The 12427-nt window shown below is 42.0% G+C and overlaps 1 protein-coding gene across 2 annotated transcripts in view; it reads right to left on the reverse strand.

The window, feature by feature from the left end:
- Window positions 1–12427, reverse strand: part of DKK2 (dickkopf WNT signaling pathway inhibitor 2) — a 64348-nt gene that overhangs the window by 36696 nt on the left and 15225 nt on the right. The window contains exon 2 of one of the 2 annotated variants that reach the window (XM_033061314.1): window positions 10049–10257. In XM_033061314.1, coding sequence (XP_032917205.1) covers window positions 10049–10183 — 135 coding nt within the window. In that variant the 5' untranslated portion in view covers window positions 10184–10257. Of the gene's footprint in view, window positions 1–10048; window positions 10334–12427 lie in introns of those variants that run through there. The other variant, XM_033061313.1, reaches the window with a different exon arrangement.

Consider the following 12427-nt stretch of genomic DNA (forward strand, 5'->3'; position numbering starts at 1 on the left):
ATCATTTCATCATTGAAGGAACAGCATAAATTATTCTGATTTAACTTTTCTGTGATAATAATTATAACAAATTATTCTGGTGACCAAACTCAGACTACTTTACATAGGTGATGAAAGAGAAGAGAGGCCTTTGTCCCTGAGCATGCGTTGCACTCAGACAGATGACTTCCTCTGAATTTCTCTTGTGCATGCAAAAGGCCATCACCCCACTCCCTAAATGCATGCAGAACCCAATTCCCACCAAAAACATTCAGGGAGTTAAGAAGATAAATACATTTCCGACTCATCCGATTGGTAAGCAGGGCAAAACCTTTGTGTGCAGAAGTGTGTGGCACTTTTTGGGTAAGAAGAGCAATAAAGCAGCACATTCTGCCGAGCAAAGAGCTGAAGTGTAGTATTTATGGGCAGCATGAACTTGTGTCTATGGCCAAATTTTTTTGGTGCACCTGCTGGAAAACAATGCTGCAGGGGATCGAGTCACATCACTTTTGTTTGAGTACTGAATTGTCACAACCATTATGGATGCTACCCTCAGCGTACTTGAAAGTTATTCCAAACAAATTAAGATATCCTCACATGGCTGTTTAAAAAAGTAATGTGTTCTCTCTCGTTTTAGCCCTCCTTGACACTTCTGACCCTTTAACAGTAAAACAGACTTCAATCCCACCAAATTTAAATATGTCAAGGGCACCCCAGATCTGGAACTCACATCCCACTATCACACCTAGTCTCCATTGACTTCTAGTCATCTAAAACCTTTAAAACAGCATTAAGGCAGTGCTATCATACTTGCCTGTGTGTGCCTATTGGAAGAGGATTTTATGGGTAACTCTCCAAGAAAAGAGCCTCACAGTGGATATCCCCTCCATTGTCAAATGGCATCTTGGCTAACTGGGACTGTCTGTGGCACAAGCCTGTACAGAAAAATCAGAGATTTTCAGAGTGCTAATCCCTCTTACACAGAAAATCTGCAGCCCATTCGCTGTTCTGTTTTGGCTTTATTTTTTAACAGGGCCTTAAAACATATTTTTCCTTAAAATGACAACTTTTTTTTCTGCCCTCTTCGTTCATGGGGCTTTGTGTGCTCATAAACAATTTAAGACTTCGCTTCACACCTGCAGTGCACATGTGTGCCTGAAATAAAGATTCTCTTATCTATTCTTCACTGATAACTTGAGACAATAGTGCTTAAGTAAAGGCATCATCCTTGTAACTGTAGTGGACAAAACCAAACCCAAGTCCCAAACCTACAACAGTGACAGTGAGGCCACAATGTCTGGGGGAAGGAGAGATCCTCAAAGTTAGTGCAGAGAGCAGGAGGACAAGCAGACCTTCACCTCCTTTTCAGGTAACAAATCCTGCTCAAAGATACAAGCACACCTCCTGTACCATCTCAAGGTATTGATCCATCCTTTATTGACCTTCCTGGGCTCTGTGTTGCTTATTTAAAAAATCATGCCAAAAATTCTTCCCAGTTAGCATAATCTGAGCTATGCTGAAGCTGTGCTGCTACTCAAAACCCTCTCGCTCAGGAAATGCCCCCCATGGACTTGTTTTCCCAGCAGGAGGAGGACCAACATGCAATGGTTTGCAGTGCCGTGACTTCTCAGCTGCCTCATGCTATTATAGCTCTGCTTGTGCTGACATCACTGACCAGCCCCAGCAGAGGAAAACCCTAAGCCAGCCTAACCACAGAACAGTTGGGACTGGGAGGACTTTCCCATCCTCTTGCAGCTTATGCATCGGTACAAAGTCTGAGAGAAATTTTTCTCCACAGAGAAAACCTTAATCTTCTGGTTAGACAACAGCACATACTACAATTTGATTCTTAATAAACTGTTGTGAAGCTATAATACAAGTATTCACTTGGTCACTTATCCTTTTAGCAATAAAAAACAATTGGGACTGAAGTTCAGTGGCAATTTGTTGCAGCTGCTGTGGCCAGGACCCCCTCAGAAAGTAATTTCCAGAGGATTCTTCTTGTTAAAAAGCCATTTTCCTGGCGAGGAGTGGGATGTCTGGAAGATAGCAATGGGGACAAATCCAAGCACAGAAGTTTACAAGCATTCCTAAAGAGCATTTACAAAACTCTGTATTTACTTAAACAATTACAAAAACATTGCATGCAGCTAAGCAGTTTAGTACTACCACCAAACTATAAAGTAGACTTTTAAACCTAGGCAGTTTTCCTCTTTGCCTGTAAGATGACATGAGGCAGCATCAACATTTGGCTCCACATGGAGAAAGTGTGGAGAGAGGATAGCAACCTCCCATATTCATGGTCTTTCCTTGATTCCCAAAATTTCCATTCGCCAATTCTTACTTATACCCACTCTCTCACCCTACCCCAAGAATTGATTATGAATAACATTCAAATGGAAATTTAGTTTTGTTAGGAGTAACAGCAACTGAACAGGTCAGAAAGAACAACTTTCAGTCTCACTGGGCAACCTCATAGCGTTCAGCTCACACAGACTGGTTGGTTACGTGAGCCACATGGTGTCATTATTGCTACCCGACTGGACAATAAACTGAAATGTAGAAATGGCAGATCTGGTAAAGCATGACCATTTGATCCTTCTCTCCCTCCTGAAGAATGACAGGGAGATGATGTTTGAAAGAAAGAAAGGAAGTATCCAACCAGTACTCCTACCAAAGGGAGAGTAAAAGAATCATAGCTCAGTCTCTGTGTGAGCAACCTAAAATCTCAGAAGACAGAGAGAAACACAAACTTTCATTTTTTGAGGTAGAAAGCAACATCCTGAGTCCACAACAAACTGGCTGGTAGGGCTCTGCACTCCCATTTTCAAGCGAAAAGAAAATAAACAAATAAATATGACAAGTACACTGCAGTATGTACTAATCCTGACAGGTCAGGCCACAGTAGAATGTCCAGTTTAGTATCCTACTGTCAAGAAGAGGTGAACCATTTTCTGTAGGAAAAAAACCCAAAAAAGAACCCAATTCAAGAAGCTACCTTGATCTGTGCAAAAGGAAAAGTAAAGGAGATCTTCCCCCACCAGACACACTACTTTCCCTGATGCTGTTCCAGTTAAGAATGAGATTCCAAGAATAAAAGTCTCCTGCTGCAACATCAATGTATTGTGTTCGCAGTTCCTTTAAGAGATCTCCACTGTAGTCATTTCAGATTGCAGAGAGGAGATCATGCTGACAGAAAGTCACTGCTTTACTCAAGGCAAGCTGCCAAAACACGTAGAACTGAACCCTGTCCTCTCATTCACTGGACCGATAAATATGCTTTTAAAAGCATGCACAGCCTGGTTCACACTTACATGATGCACAGAAAATGAGGCAGAGGGCTTGCAGAGTGAAGCAACACCTCATTCCCAAGCATGTGCAGAGCAGTCTGCCTTTGCTTACTGCTAAAAATGCTAAACCAGTGCCATTTGCACTACACATGTGCAACATGCATGTCTCAAAGATTCATTACTATGCATATGAAAATTCAATCATATCAAAGCTTAGCTTTAAGGAAGTCCCAAGGGGCTGAACCGTGTGCTTATGTGCTTTGAGGGAGGAAAATTCAACAACTTTTAAGTTCGGTTTTTTGGTGGTTTTTTTTTTTTTTGTTGTTGGGTTTTTTTTTGTAGCATTGCTCTGGTCTTTTCGTTAGTAAGAACAAAATAGCTGCTGAATAAGTGAACTCCATGTTCCCACTGTGTGTTTATATCCATTTATTTTCATAACTCAAGTTCTGTTTGTGTGAACACAAATGCATAACTCATAGATGGATTTAAGACCGATCCCAAAAAAAATGTAACCAATATGAACAAATCTCATTCTTTTATTTGAAGATTGCTGTGATTTAGTATTATGTTGTCCTTTAGTATGAACATATGTATCCTTTTAAGCCATCTTGCTCTCTCTCTAACACTACTTTCTGTAGCCCATTCTAGAGCAAAGGATTCTGCAATTAGCTTGAAAGTACCATAAATCATCTATTTACAAATTTCATTAGAATTGAAAATTGCTTGATGTTCATTACAATTTCCATTAGAATAAATCTGACCTTCAACTAAAAAGGAAAAAAGTTACACTGAAGTAAAGTGATGTTTTGGGGATACACACTGCCAGTGTGCATCCTATACTCGGTGGGGAAAAAAGGCGAGATGAAGTTCACCGTCTCTAATGAAAATGAAAACTTTTGCAGGCAAAATTCATTTAAAAAAAGTAGCAAAGCAAACCTTCTGAGCCTCTTGGCTTTTCACATCCATGGATACAAAGCTCATAGAAGCTTCCTATAGGTTTCAACCTAAAAGTACCAGAAACACCACCTAGAACACAGCAGTAAAAGACAAAGATTTCAAAAGAATTATCTTCCATTCACTAAAAAAAAGAAAAACTATAAAATTCTTAACAGACTTAGAATTTTACCAGTCCAGGAAAAACAAAATGGTGGCTTCCAGCTTTCTCCACCATGTCTGTGGTGTCATACAAACTTCAGCTCCTCAAATCCATCACAAACATTTCATGACTGCAGTGCCAAAACCAACACAAAGTGCCACAGTACCAGGACAGGACATGGTGACAAGCCCCATGGCAATGATGCGCCAAGCAGGGGCTGCTGGCTCCAGGTGGGTCCCACCACACCCTGATTCCTGCCAGCCACAAGCAGTGTGTGCACGCAGGAACTTGGTAGGGACCTTGGCAAGCACACACAGTAGGGGAAGCTCTCTGCTTTGAAGGTGTTCTCCAAATTAACATCTTTACATATATATAAAACTTGTTTGGATATACTTAAAAAAATTAGCAGATATACAAAACCTGGAGATGAAAGCCGTGATGGAAAACCAAACAGAAGCAGAAACTTCATGGGGCTCCTCCTTTGCAGAGCTAAATTCCTCCTGAACGACATTTCCAGGGTGAGGCATTTGTAAGTACAAGTGTAAAAGGACCAAAGGTTTTTTTGACAAGCCATGAGATACGAAGTGCTTGCAAGATACATCTGGTGTTGAGATAATTAAGATCAAAATTAAACTTGTGCTATATTTGCATCTGCAAAGCATCAGTTAATCAAACATAATGAGTTAATCAGACTCACTTTTCTGAGGGGAAAATGTAATCATGATTCATCATCTTCTGTGTTGTCATTAAGCTCTGACAGACTTTCCATACAGAAACTGACTCTCCCTATGTACTTACACACCCATCAGCACATCAGAGTTCTAGAAATTTTCTAGGCATTGTTGCAAAGCTAATAGGAAATACTTGTAGTAAAGCTACTTTATAGGAGCTTTTGCTCTATATTATGATGTCAGTTCATAATAACAATTTGAAGGGGACACCAAGAATGACCCAGGAAGGAGATAATACCCTGCATCCCATTTTTTGCAATTAAGAGAGAAAACCGTAGGTTATTTAGCAAGACTGCTGCCAGTAAACCAGTATGTCACCCAGATTTCTAACACCAAGCAGCAAGAGTAAAGAATTAATTCTCTGGCGGCCTCTGCAGATTTAGCAATTCTGTATTTTTTAAATTTAAAAAAAGAAATAAAAGGCAGCTAGCTATTGCTGGATGTAATTTCTAATTATTTAATTAATTTATTTTTAATCACATGAAGAAGTAATTTTTACTGTCTTGGTTCCTAGCTATTTAAGATATTGTGGTTACATTTTTGGCGTCTTTGGTACATTTTATTGTAATATTGTCAGGGCACTGCATTCAATTACTACATCTCATGCTGTTTTACTCTCTACAAGGCATCATCCAAGCATCTTCTAGCAAGACCTTGTGGGTAACTATGTCCTGTCCAAGAAACACATGTACGTCCATGCATTAATAGGTACGGGATCAGTATCAAATTAGTCATTTGAATAAATGCCTCTTTGGTTTGGCTTCTGTGGTCTCAAACCCCTTAGCTCAAGCTGCAATAGAATTTAAAAAAGAATAAACACATCTTTAACATTAAACCGAGTGCATTTGGAATACTAAGGTTTATCTGATAGCTGTCTGTTGTGCCTCTGCAGCGCTAAAACTTTTCCCAGCTTTTCACTCCTCTCTCCCTTTTCCAGACCTCATTATCTCTTAGTCAGCCCCACAAATATGCGAGTTCCCTCTACTCTATGTCCCAGTTCTTCCCTTCGTTGCTACTGCTCCCATCACGTTGATGGGGAAGGGACAGTCTTGATGGGAAGCACAAACCCAAACAGCTACGCAGCAGCAAAGGGACAAAGGGAAGGAGAGATACATCTTGCAGGGAAATTAGCTGAAATAACAGCTTGTGGCCAGGAGGTGGGAAGGGGAGAAGATAATAGCACCCAGACATTAAAGAAGGAAAATAGCTGGAAATAAAGCTTGGTAGGTCACAGCCTATGAGATCATTAAAGGTGGTTGAGTGTGAAAGGGTGCAAACCCCAGCATTCACGTCTCAGAGGAGAGAAGGGACTAAAACCCAGAGGTAAGAAGTCTAAAAGATGGTGAAGTGAATTAATGAGGCTACAAAATCATCAACCAGGAATCTGTGGAATGGCTATGCTTTTCAAGCACCATACAATTTGTTCTATTTCTCCTTTCAGGTTGCATTCTCTATAGCTGAGCTAGAGCGTTCGCATGGAAACACAGTGGAAGCCATAGCTAACACACAGAAAAATTAATCTATCTTCACTGTCAGTTACTGAACACTTCCCTGTTCACTGTATCTTATTTATCTAGAGAGGGAATATATCCAGAATACTTTCACAGACAGATCACAGAATTGAGGTGTTGGATGTCCCTAGAAGCATTTCTCTAAATCAGGATTTGAAAGGAAATAAATAGCTGACAGTATATAATCCTGACTCCCCTCCCCACCCCCTCACCCCACAAAGTAACCTAGATTAGCATGCACTGTACAGTACTAATTTTGAGCGTATTTTCCCTTGTGCAAATGCTGTAGATACTTTCTGATTCTCTGTGAAATTGGGGAAACATTAACAGTTCACAGAAAAGGAAAAGCAGCAGTGACAGTAAAGAACAGTGAAGAGAATGAAATCTCACCAATTTAGCACATCAGTGCTTCTCATTCTCTGCTGATCTGAGGCAGTAAAGGGAATAAGAACAGAAAATAAATAATATTCCTCAGAAAGACATAAAAATGTTAAGTCTTACTAAAATCTACATTTGCCCTGCCAGTCTCTCTGGAAGCTGGATCAGCTTGCTTTGCTCATGTGAGTATTTTCATTAATTTAAACTGGAACTTTGCCTGAAAAAAGAGTGCTGGATCTTCCCTTTCTGGGCAGAAGCACTGTAACTACCAGCTGAAAAACATCAACACTCCAGATAAGCCATGAACTATTGTATCAGTCGATTTATTGCTGATTAAATACTCCCAAGTTGCTCCTAGTCCTGAGAATTACCATAATTGAAAAGCAAATAGGTTGTAGGTCCTTTCATCAGTCATGGTGATTTTCACCATGTGTATGTGCAGACCTGAAAGCACACAACAGAGCCCCCACAACAGTAAAATTATATTAATTTTTCTTTAACTTGCATATCCTTGGTCCTTATTAAAACTATTTCCTAGTTGTAAACAAGACACTCAACTCACCATCTAATGTTGCCAAGATATAAAAGATACTCTTATTTTTGAAACATTACAAATTCCACCAATTCAACAGATTGTTTTAGAAAGAAAAGCATAGGCCTGCTCTTTTGCAAGTGGCATGGTAAACTCCAGTGCAAAGTCCCATAATCTAAACAAATTAAACACTAACCTAATAAGAGAGTACTTCAAAAAAGATTATGAAAATGTCATGTCTTAAATTGGTTGATATGCATGACACCACTGTTAAAAAACGCAGCAGCTTACCAGCCCTACAGTTGGAAGTATCACCAAAGAGAAAACATTTTCTCTTTTCTTTTCTTCTCTTTTTTCCTTTAATTTTTCTTTCCTCTCCCCTCTTTTCTTTTCCACCCTTTCATTTTGTTTTCCTTGTCTTTTCCATTCTTTTCTTCTTTTTATTGCAATTCTGCATTAACTGCATTGCTTCAGGCAGATGGCCAAAAGTAGCATCTAGAATTATTGAGAGCAAATCTGTGTCATTTTCACACACATCTGTGTGAGGCTATGCAGGATCTTGGACAGAATCTCAGGGAGAGAGGGTAAATTCAGCGCTGACAGCCCTTGATGGGAGGTAAGGCTTCACTCCCTGAGAGTCACAGCCACCAATTATCTGGGGGTCTTTCCTTATATGACAAACATGAAATCTTAACATGCATGAAGTCTCTTCTACCACTACAGATACTTAGATTGCTGTCTCTCACTTGAAGTGTGCCTTGTGAGCTCATGCCAGTAACTAGAAGTGCCCAGAAAGAGCAGTCCAGGCTGGCAAGATAGGGGCAAATCTTGCAAATACAACCAGTGGGCAGCACAAATTGTGTTTCAGGAACTGGGTGAACTATAATCAATTATTCTCAACATTGCGCTGAATACACAGTGAAGCGTTGAGGATGTCGTACACGGGGCAAGGTGGCAAGACTTCCCCAAAAGGCTAAGGCTGGGCAGCACAGACTCACAAAACTCATGAGACTGATAACACTCAGTGGGAAAATAGGACCTGTATTTTGACATCTTGTGAATACGTTGAAAACAAGAGAAAATCCAAGGAGAACATATAAGAAAGTGCATTGGGCCCCTCACCTCTATCTCCTCAAGGTAATTCAAAGTAGTAATGCAATCGTAATTAGTAAAATATGAACTAGAAAAGAGCACAGTACTTTAGTAATATGAAACTTCATCACAGCATCTCTTGCTAAACTTTGCTTAGAGGTAAGGAGAGGCAACCAAATTCTGGGTAAATTATAAAGCAGTTGAGTGGCTAGGGAAAGCAAGCTTGGAGGAGTTTAAAAACAAATTTCTCACACACAAAAACCAAAACTATCATTACCGTTACTATGCCTGCACACAAAACCAAATTAAAACATTTAATTATTAGGAAGCTGATGTGAAACACTTTAGCAAATTCAGTGGATTACTTGAATTTTCAGCTTCTCTGCTGCTATAAGGAAAATTTAAGCAAGTACAGACCCTTCAGGCATTGAGTATTTTGCCTTTTTGGTGCTGGATGTTGGCAGCTCTCTTGCTGCTACACTGTTGCTTATGAAAAGCAGCTGCATTTAGAGATACTAATAATACCCAATAAAATCTGAAAAATTTTCTGAAGAAGTCTACCTCTTTCAACATCACAACACGCAACATTCATACCATCCAAGTTAAGACTTGAAAGGGAAGAACAGGACTGATGGCTTAAAATGCTCCTTTATGATTTAGCACAAAGATAGTTGAATGAAGATTATTTTCTATCAGACTTCCAAGTTTCCAGGCAGGATAGAGAGGAAAAAAGACTGCACAAGTGAATATGGTCTTTTTTCCCCTCTTAACCTTTTTTTTTTTTTTTTTTTTTTTTTTTTTTTTTTTTTTTAGTAATAACCTTTTCTATCTTCTTTACATTCAAACTCACATAACCTTACAAAACTTCCACAACCACTAGAGCATATTCCTGACAAGGAACTTAGAATTTGTTGTCTATTATATTAAACAAATGACTTTACCTTAAACCATGCCACAGGGATGGCATGCTTTTTTATTCTCACCAAAGATCAAGATACCAGAGATCAACTTACCAGGTGTGATTTCTAAAACCAAGTTTGTTACACTGCTGTGAATTTTTACTTCACATTCGAATTTTCCTCACCCATTCAAATTCAACTCATTTACTATCTTGACAATTAACAAGAAATTTCTTCATTTGCTTCTGGCAGCCTTATGAAGGAGTCAAATAAAGAAATGCAGAAGATGATAGTTTTTTTAGATTGCTTTTTCTTCCATCAGGTATTAACCCTACAGAGAAAAATGAATGGTTTAAACCTCCCATTTGCACAGTTCTTAACAGCTATTATGAGATCATATTGTCCCAGGCAAGCCCAATGAAGTAAATTAATTAATTTAGCACATTAAAGCACTGAAAACAATGTGTGGGGGAAGACTAGCAATTATTTACACACAGCACACAGATGGACAGACACTCGAGCAATGAAGCGATGTCCTACCTCTCCTTGCCGGTGATAGTGCTTGGGAGGTTTCCCCATCTGCTCTAGTATTTTGCCCTTCTTACTGCTAGCAAGCATCAGTCCCTGGTGGATGCCTGCAGATCTGTTGGTTGCCTGAGTTGGAGCCTCCCCCATCAGGGTGGACTTGATGGAGTTCACCTTGGAGCTGGAGCTGTCTAGCTGGGAGCTCTCCACGATCAGGACCGCGGCTAGTAAGAGGAGACAGCAGGAGCACTTATTCCACATCAGCACGATCATCTCCCCTCCCCCAAATGGATTGACTTTTTTTTTTTTTTTTTTTTTTTTTTTTTTTTTTTTTTTTTGGCAATGAAAACAGAAGAGAGGGGGAAAAAGTTTTTAAAATATCTCCCGAAGTTGTTAAGGAAGCAATGGATTTCAAAGCCACTCAATGAACTGCTGTTCTGAGACACGGGAGAAAAATATTTTTTAAAAAGAATCCCCTAGGAAAAAAAAACCAAAAGATGTGTCAAGTCTATAGGCAGTGAGCAACTGTCAGGTCTGTGAAGTCTTTTTCCTCCAGGTCCTCGAGAAGTCCAGGCAATTCTCTAGAAACTGAGAGCAGTAAGCTGCGCGGAACTGCAGCCGGGCAGCTCCCCACCAGCGCAGGCACCCGCACGTTTGCTAAAGCTTCAGAGGAAGAGTGAGCGAGTTACTTCCCTCCACTCCTCCTTCTCTTGCTGCTCAAGCCAGCAGAAACTCAAACCAGATCCAATCCAAGCAGCACGGGGAAAAGCTGGGCTTAGTTTTCTTTCACTCTCTCTCCCCCCGTCTTTACTTTTTATTCCCCTCCTTCTTTTTCTGTCTTTTGCCTCAGCCTCCGCAGTCAGCAGGAGTGAAAGCGCCCGGTCTCCTCCTACTCTTCCTCCTCCTCCTCCTCCTCTTCTCCTCCTCCTCCTGCAATCCGGCCGGTGCTGGGCGAGGGGATCCGGGCATCCGGCGGCGGGGGAGCCCCGGGCCGGCCCCACTCGCGCCGGGACCCGGGAGGGGCGGCACAGCTCCGGCGGGGTTTCTGCGCTGCCCCTCGCACTCGGTGGTCTCCAAGTCTGTCGCTGGCCCCTCCGCAGCCCGCAATCCCCGTCCCCATGGGGGACACGCCACGCAGCGGCTTCCGTCCCCTCCGTCCTCCCTTCCCCACAGCCGGGCGGGCTCCCCCTCTGTCCGGCGGGGTCAGCCCGGGCTGGCCGTGCCCGCTCCCTGCTGCGGCTCGTGCCTTGCCCAGCCCCGCTCGGGGGTTCGGCCGCCGTGCCCCCTTCCCGACACCGGGCTGCCGCGCTGGGACTCGTGTCGAGGTGCTCCAGCTCCCCGAAACGCTCGGACGCGCAAAGCCCGTCATTCCCGCAGAGCTGGGAAGGCGCGGAACCGGCAATCGAATCCTGCCGAGCCTGCTTCCCGAGCCAGCGCCTTCCAAGTTAAGGGCACATCCAGCCGAAAAGGCTGCGCTGCACTTCTCACACCTGACCCTTCTCAGTACCACCGTGCCACCCTCAACCCAAGACACTTTCTTCGCATTCACCTTCTCCACTTCCTTGGCATCAGCGCCATACGACTCTAATAAAACCTGCAGTGCTACGAACTACACCCACAGCAGCCAGTGCATCACCTCGCTGCAGCACCAAAACAATGCGTTTCAGAAACAGGAAAAAACAGAGACACCGAGCATAAAATTACCAGAACGGTACAGCTCTTAACGTGTCCCTGCAAAAGATCCAGAACGAAGCAGAAAACATCGCCATGAGGCACTCGGTTACTGCCTTGGAGCAGCTACAAGCCCTTGTCCTTCCCCTGGACATGTGAAAGCGGGGTGGAGGGAACAAAAGATGGTGAGAGCAACAGCGTTCTTGCTGTCCCACATGTTCTTGTATGAACATTACTTTTTCTGGAACAGTGGAGATAATTTTCATGCTTTTTGCCTCTTCTGGAGGGTCCCTCCTCTAATCTATCAATCAGCTCCTTTTACTCTAGCCCTTCACAGAAGGGGAACAAGAAATGTGCACTTTGAAATTTCATTTATTCTATATTAACTGCAGCGCAAACAGCAGTTGCCAAGGCAAGAAAAACGAGAAAGGAGCCAGGCACTGTTTTGGCCTCCAGTGCTGTTGCTTCCTCACAGCGAGCAGAAGCCCTCCTGGGAACTTGGGAGCTCTCTGAAGGAATATCCCAGGAACCACAACACCTTGGATAAGGTTTTTTCAAATGTTGTCTAGCTAGCATCTTGTGAATGCTAGCAACGTGTCCTAACCTCATGGGTTGTATTATATTAAACAAAGCATCTTGTGAAAAATGGAGTCATTTGTGTCTTTATCCACAGCTCAAACCTTAGAATTGTTTGAGAGAATTTAAATCCATCTCCTAGGGAAG

This window comes from Catharus ustulatus, chromosome 5, assembly GCF_009819885.2.
Source record: "Catharus ustulatus isolate bCatUst1 chromosome 5, bCatUst1.pri.v2, whole genome shotgun sequence".
Taxonomy (NCBI): domain Eukaryota; kingdom Metazoa; phylum Chordata; class Aves; order Passeriformes; family Turdidae; genus Catharus; species Catharus ustulatus.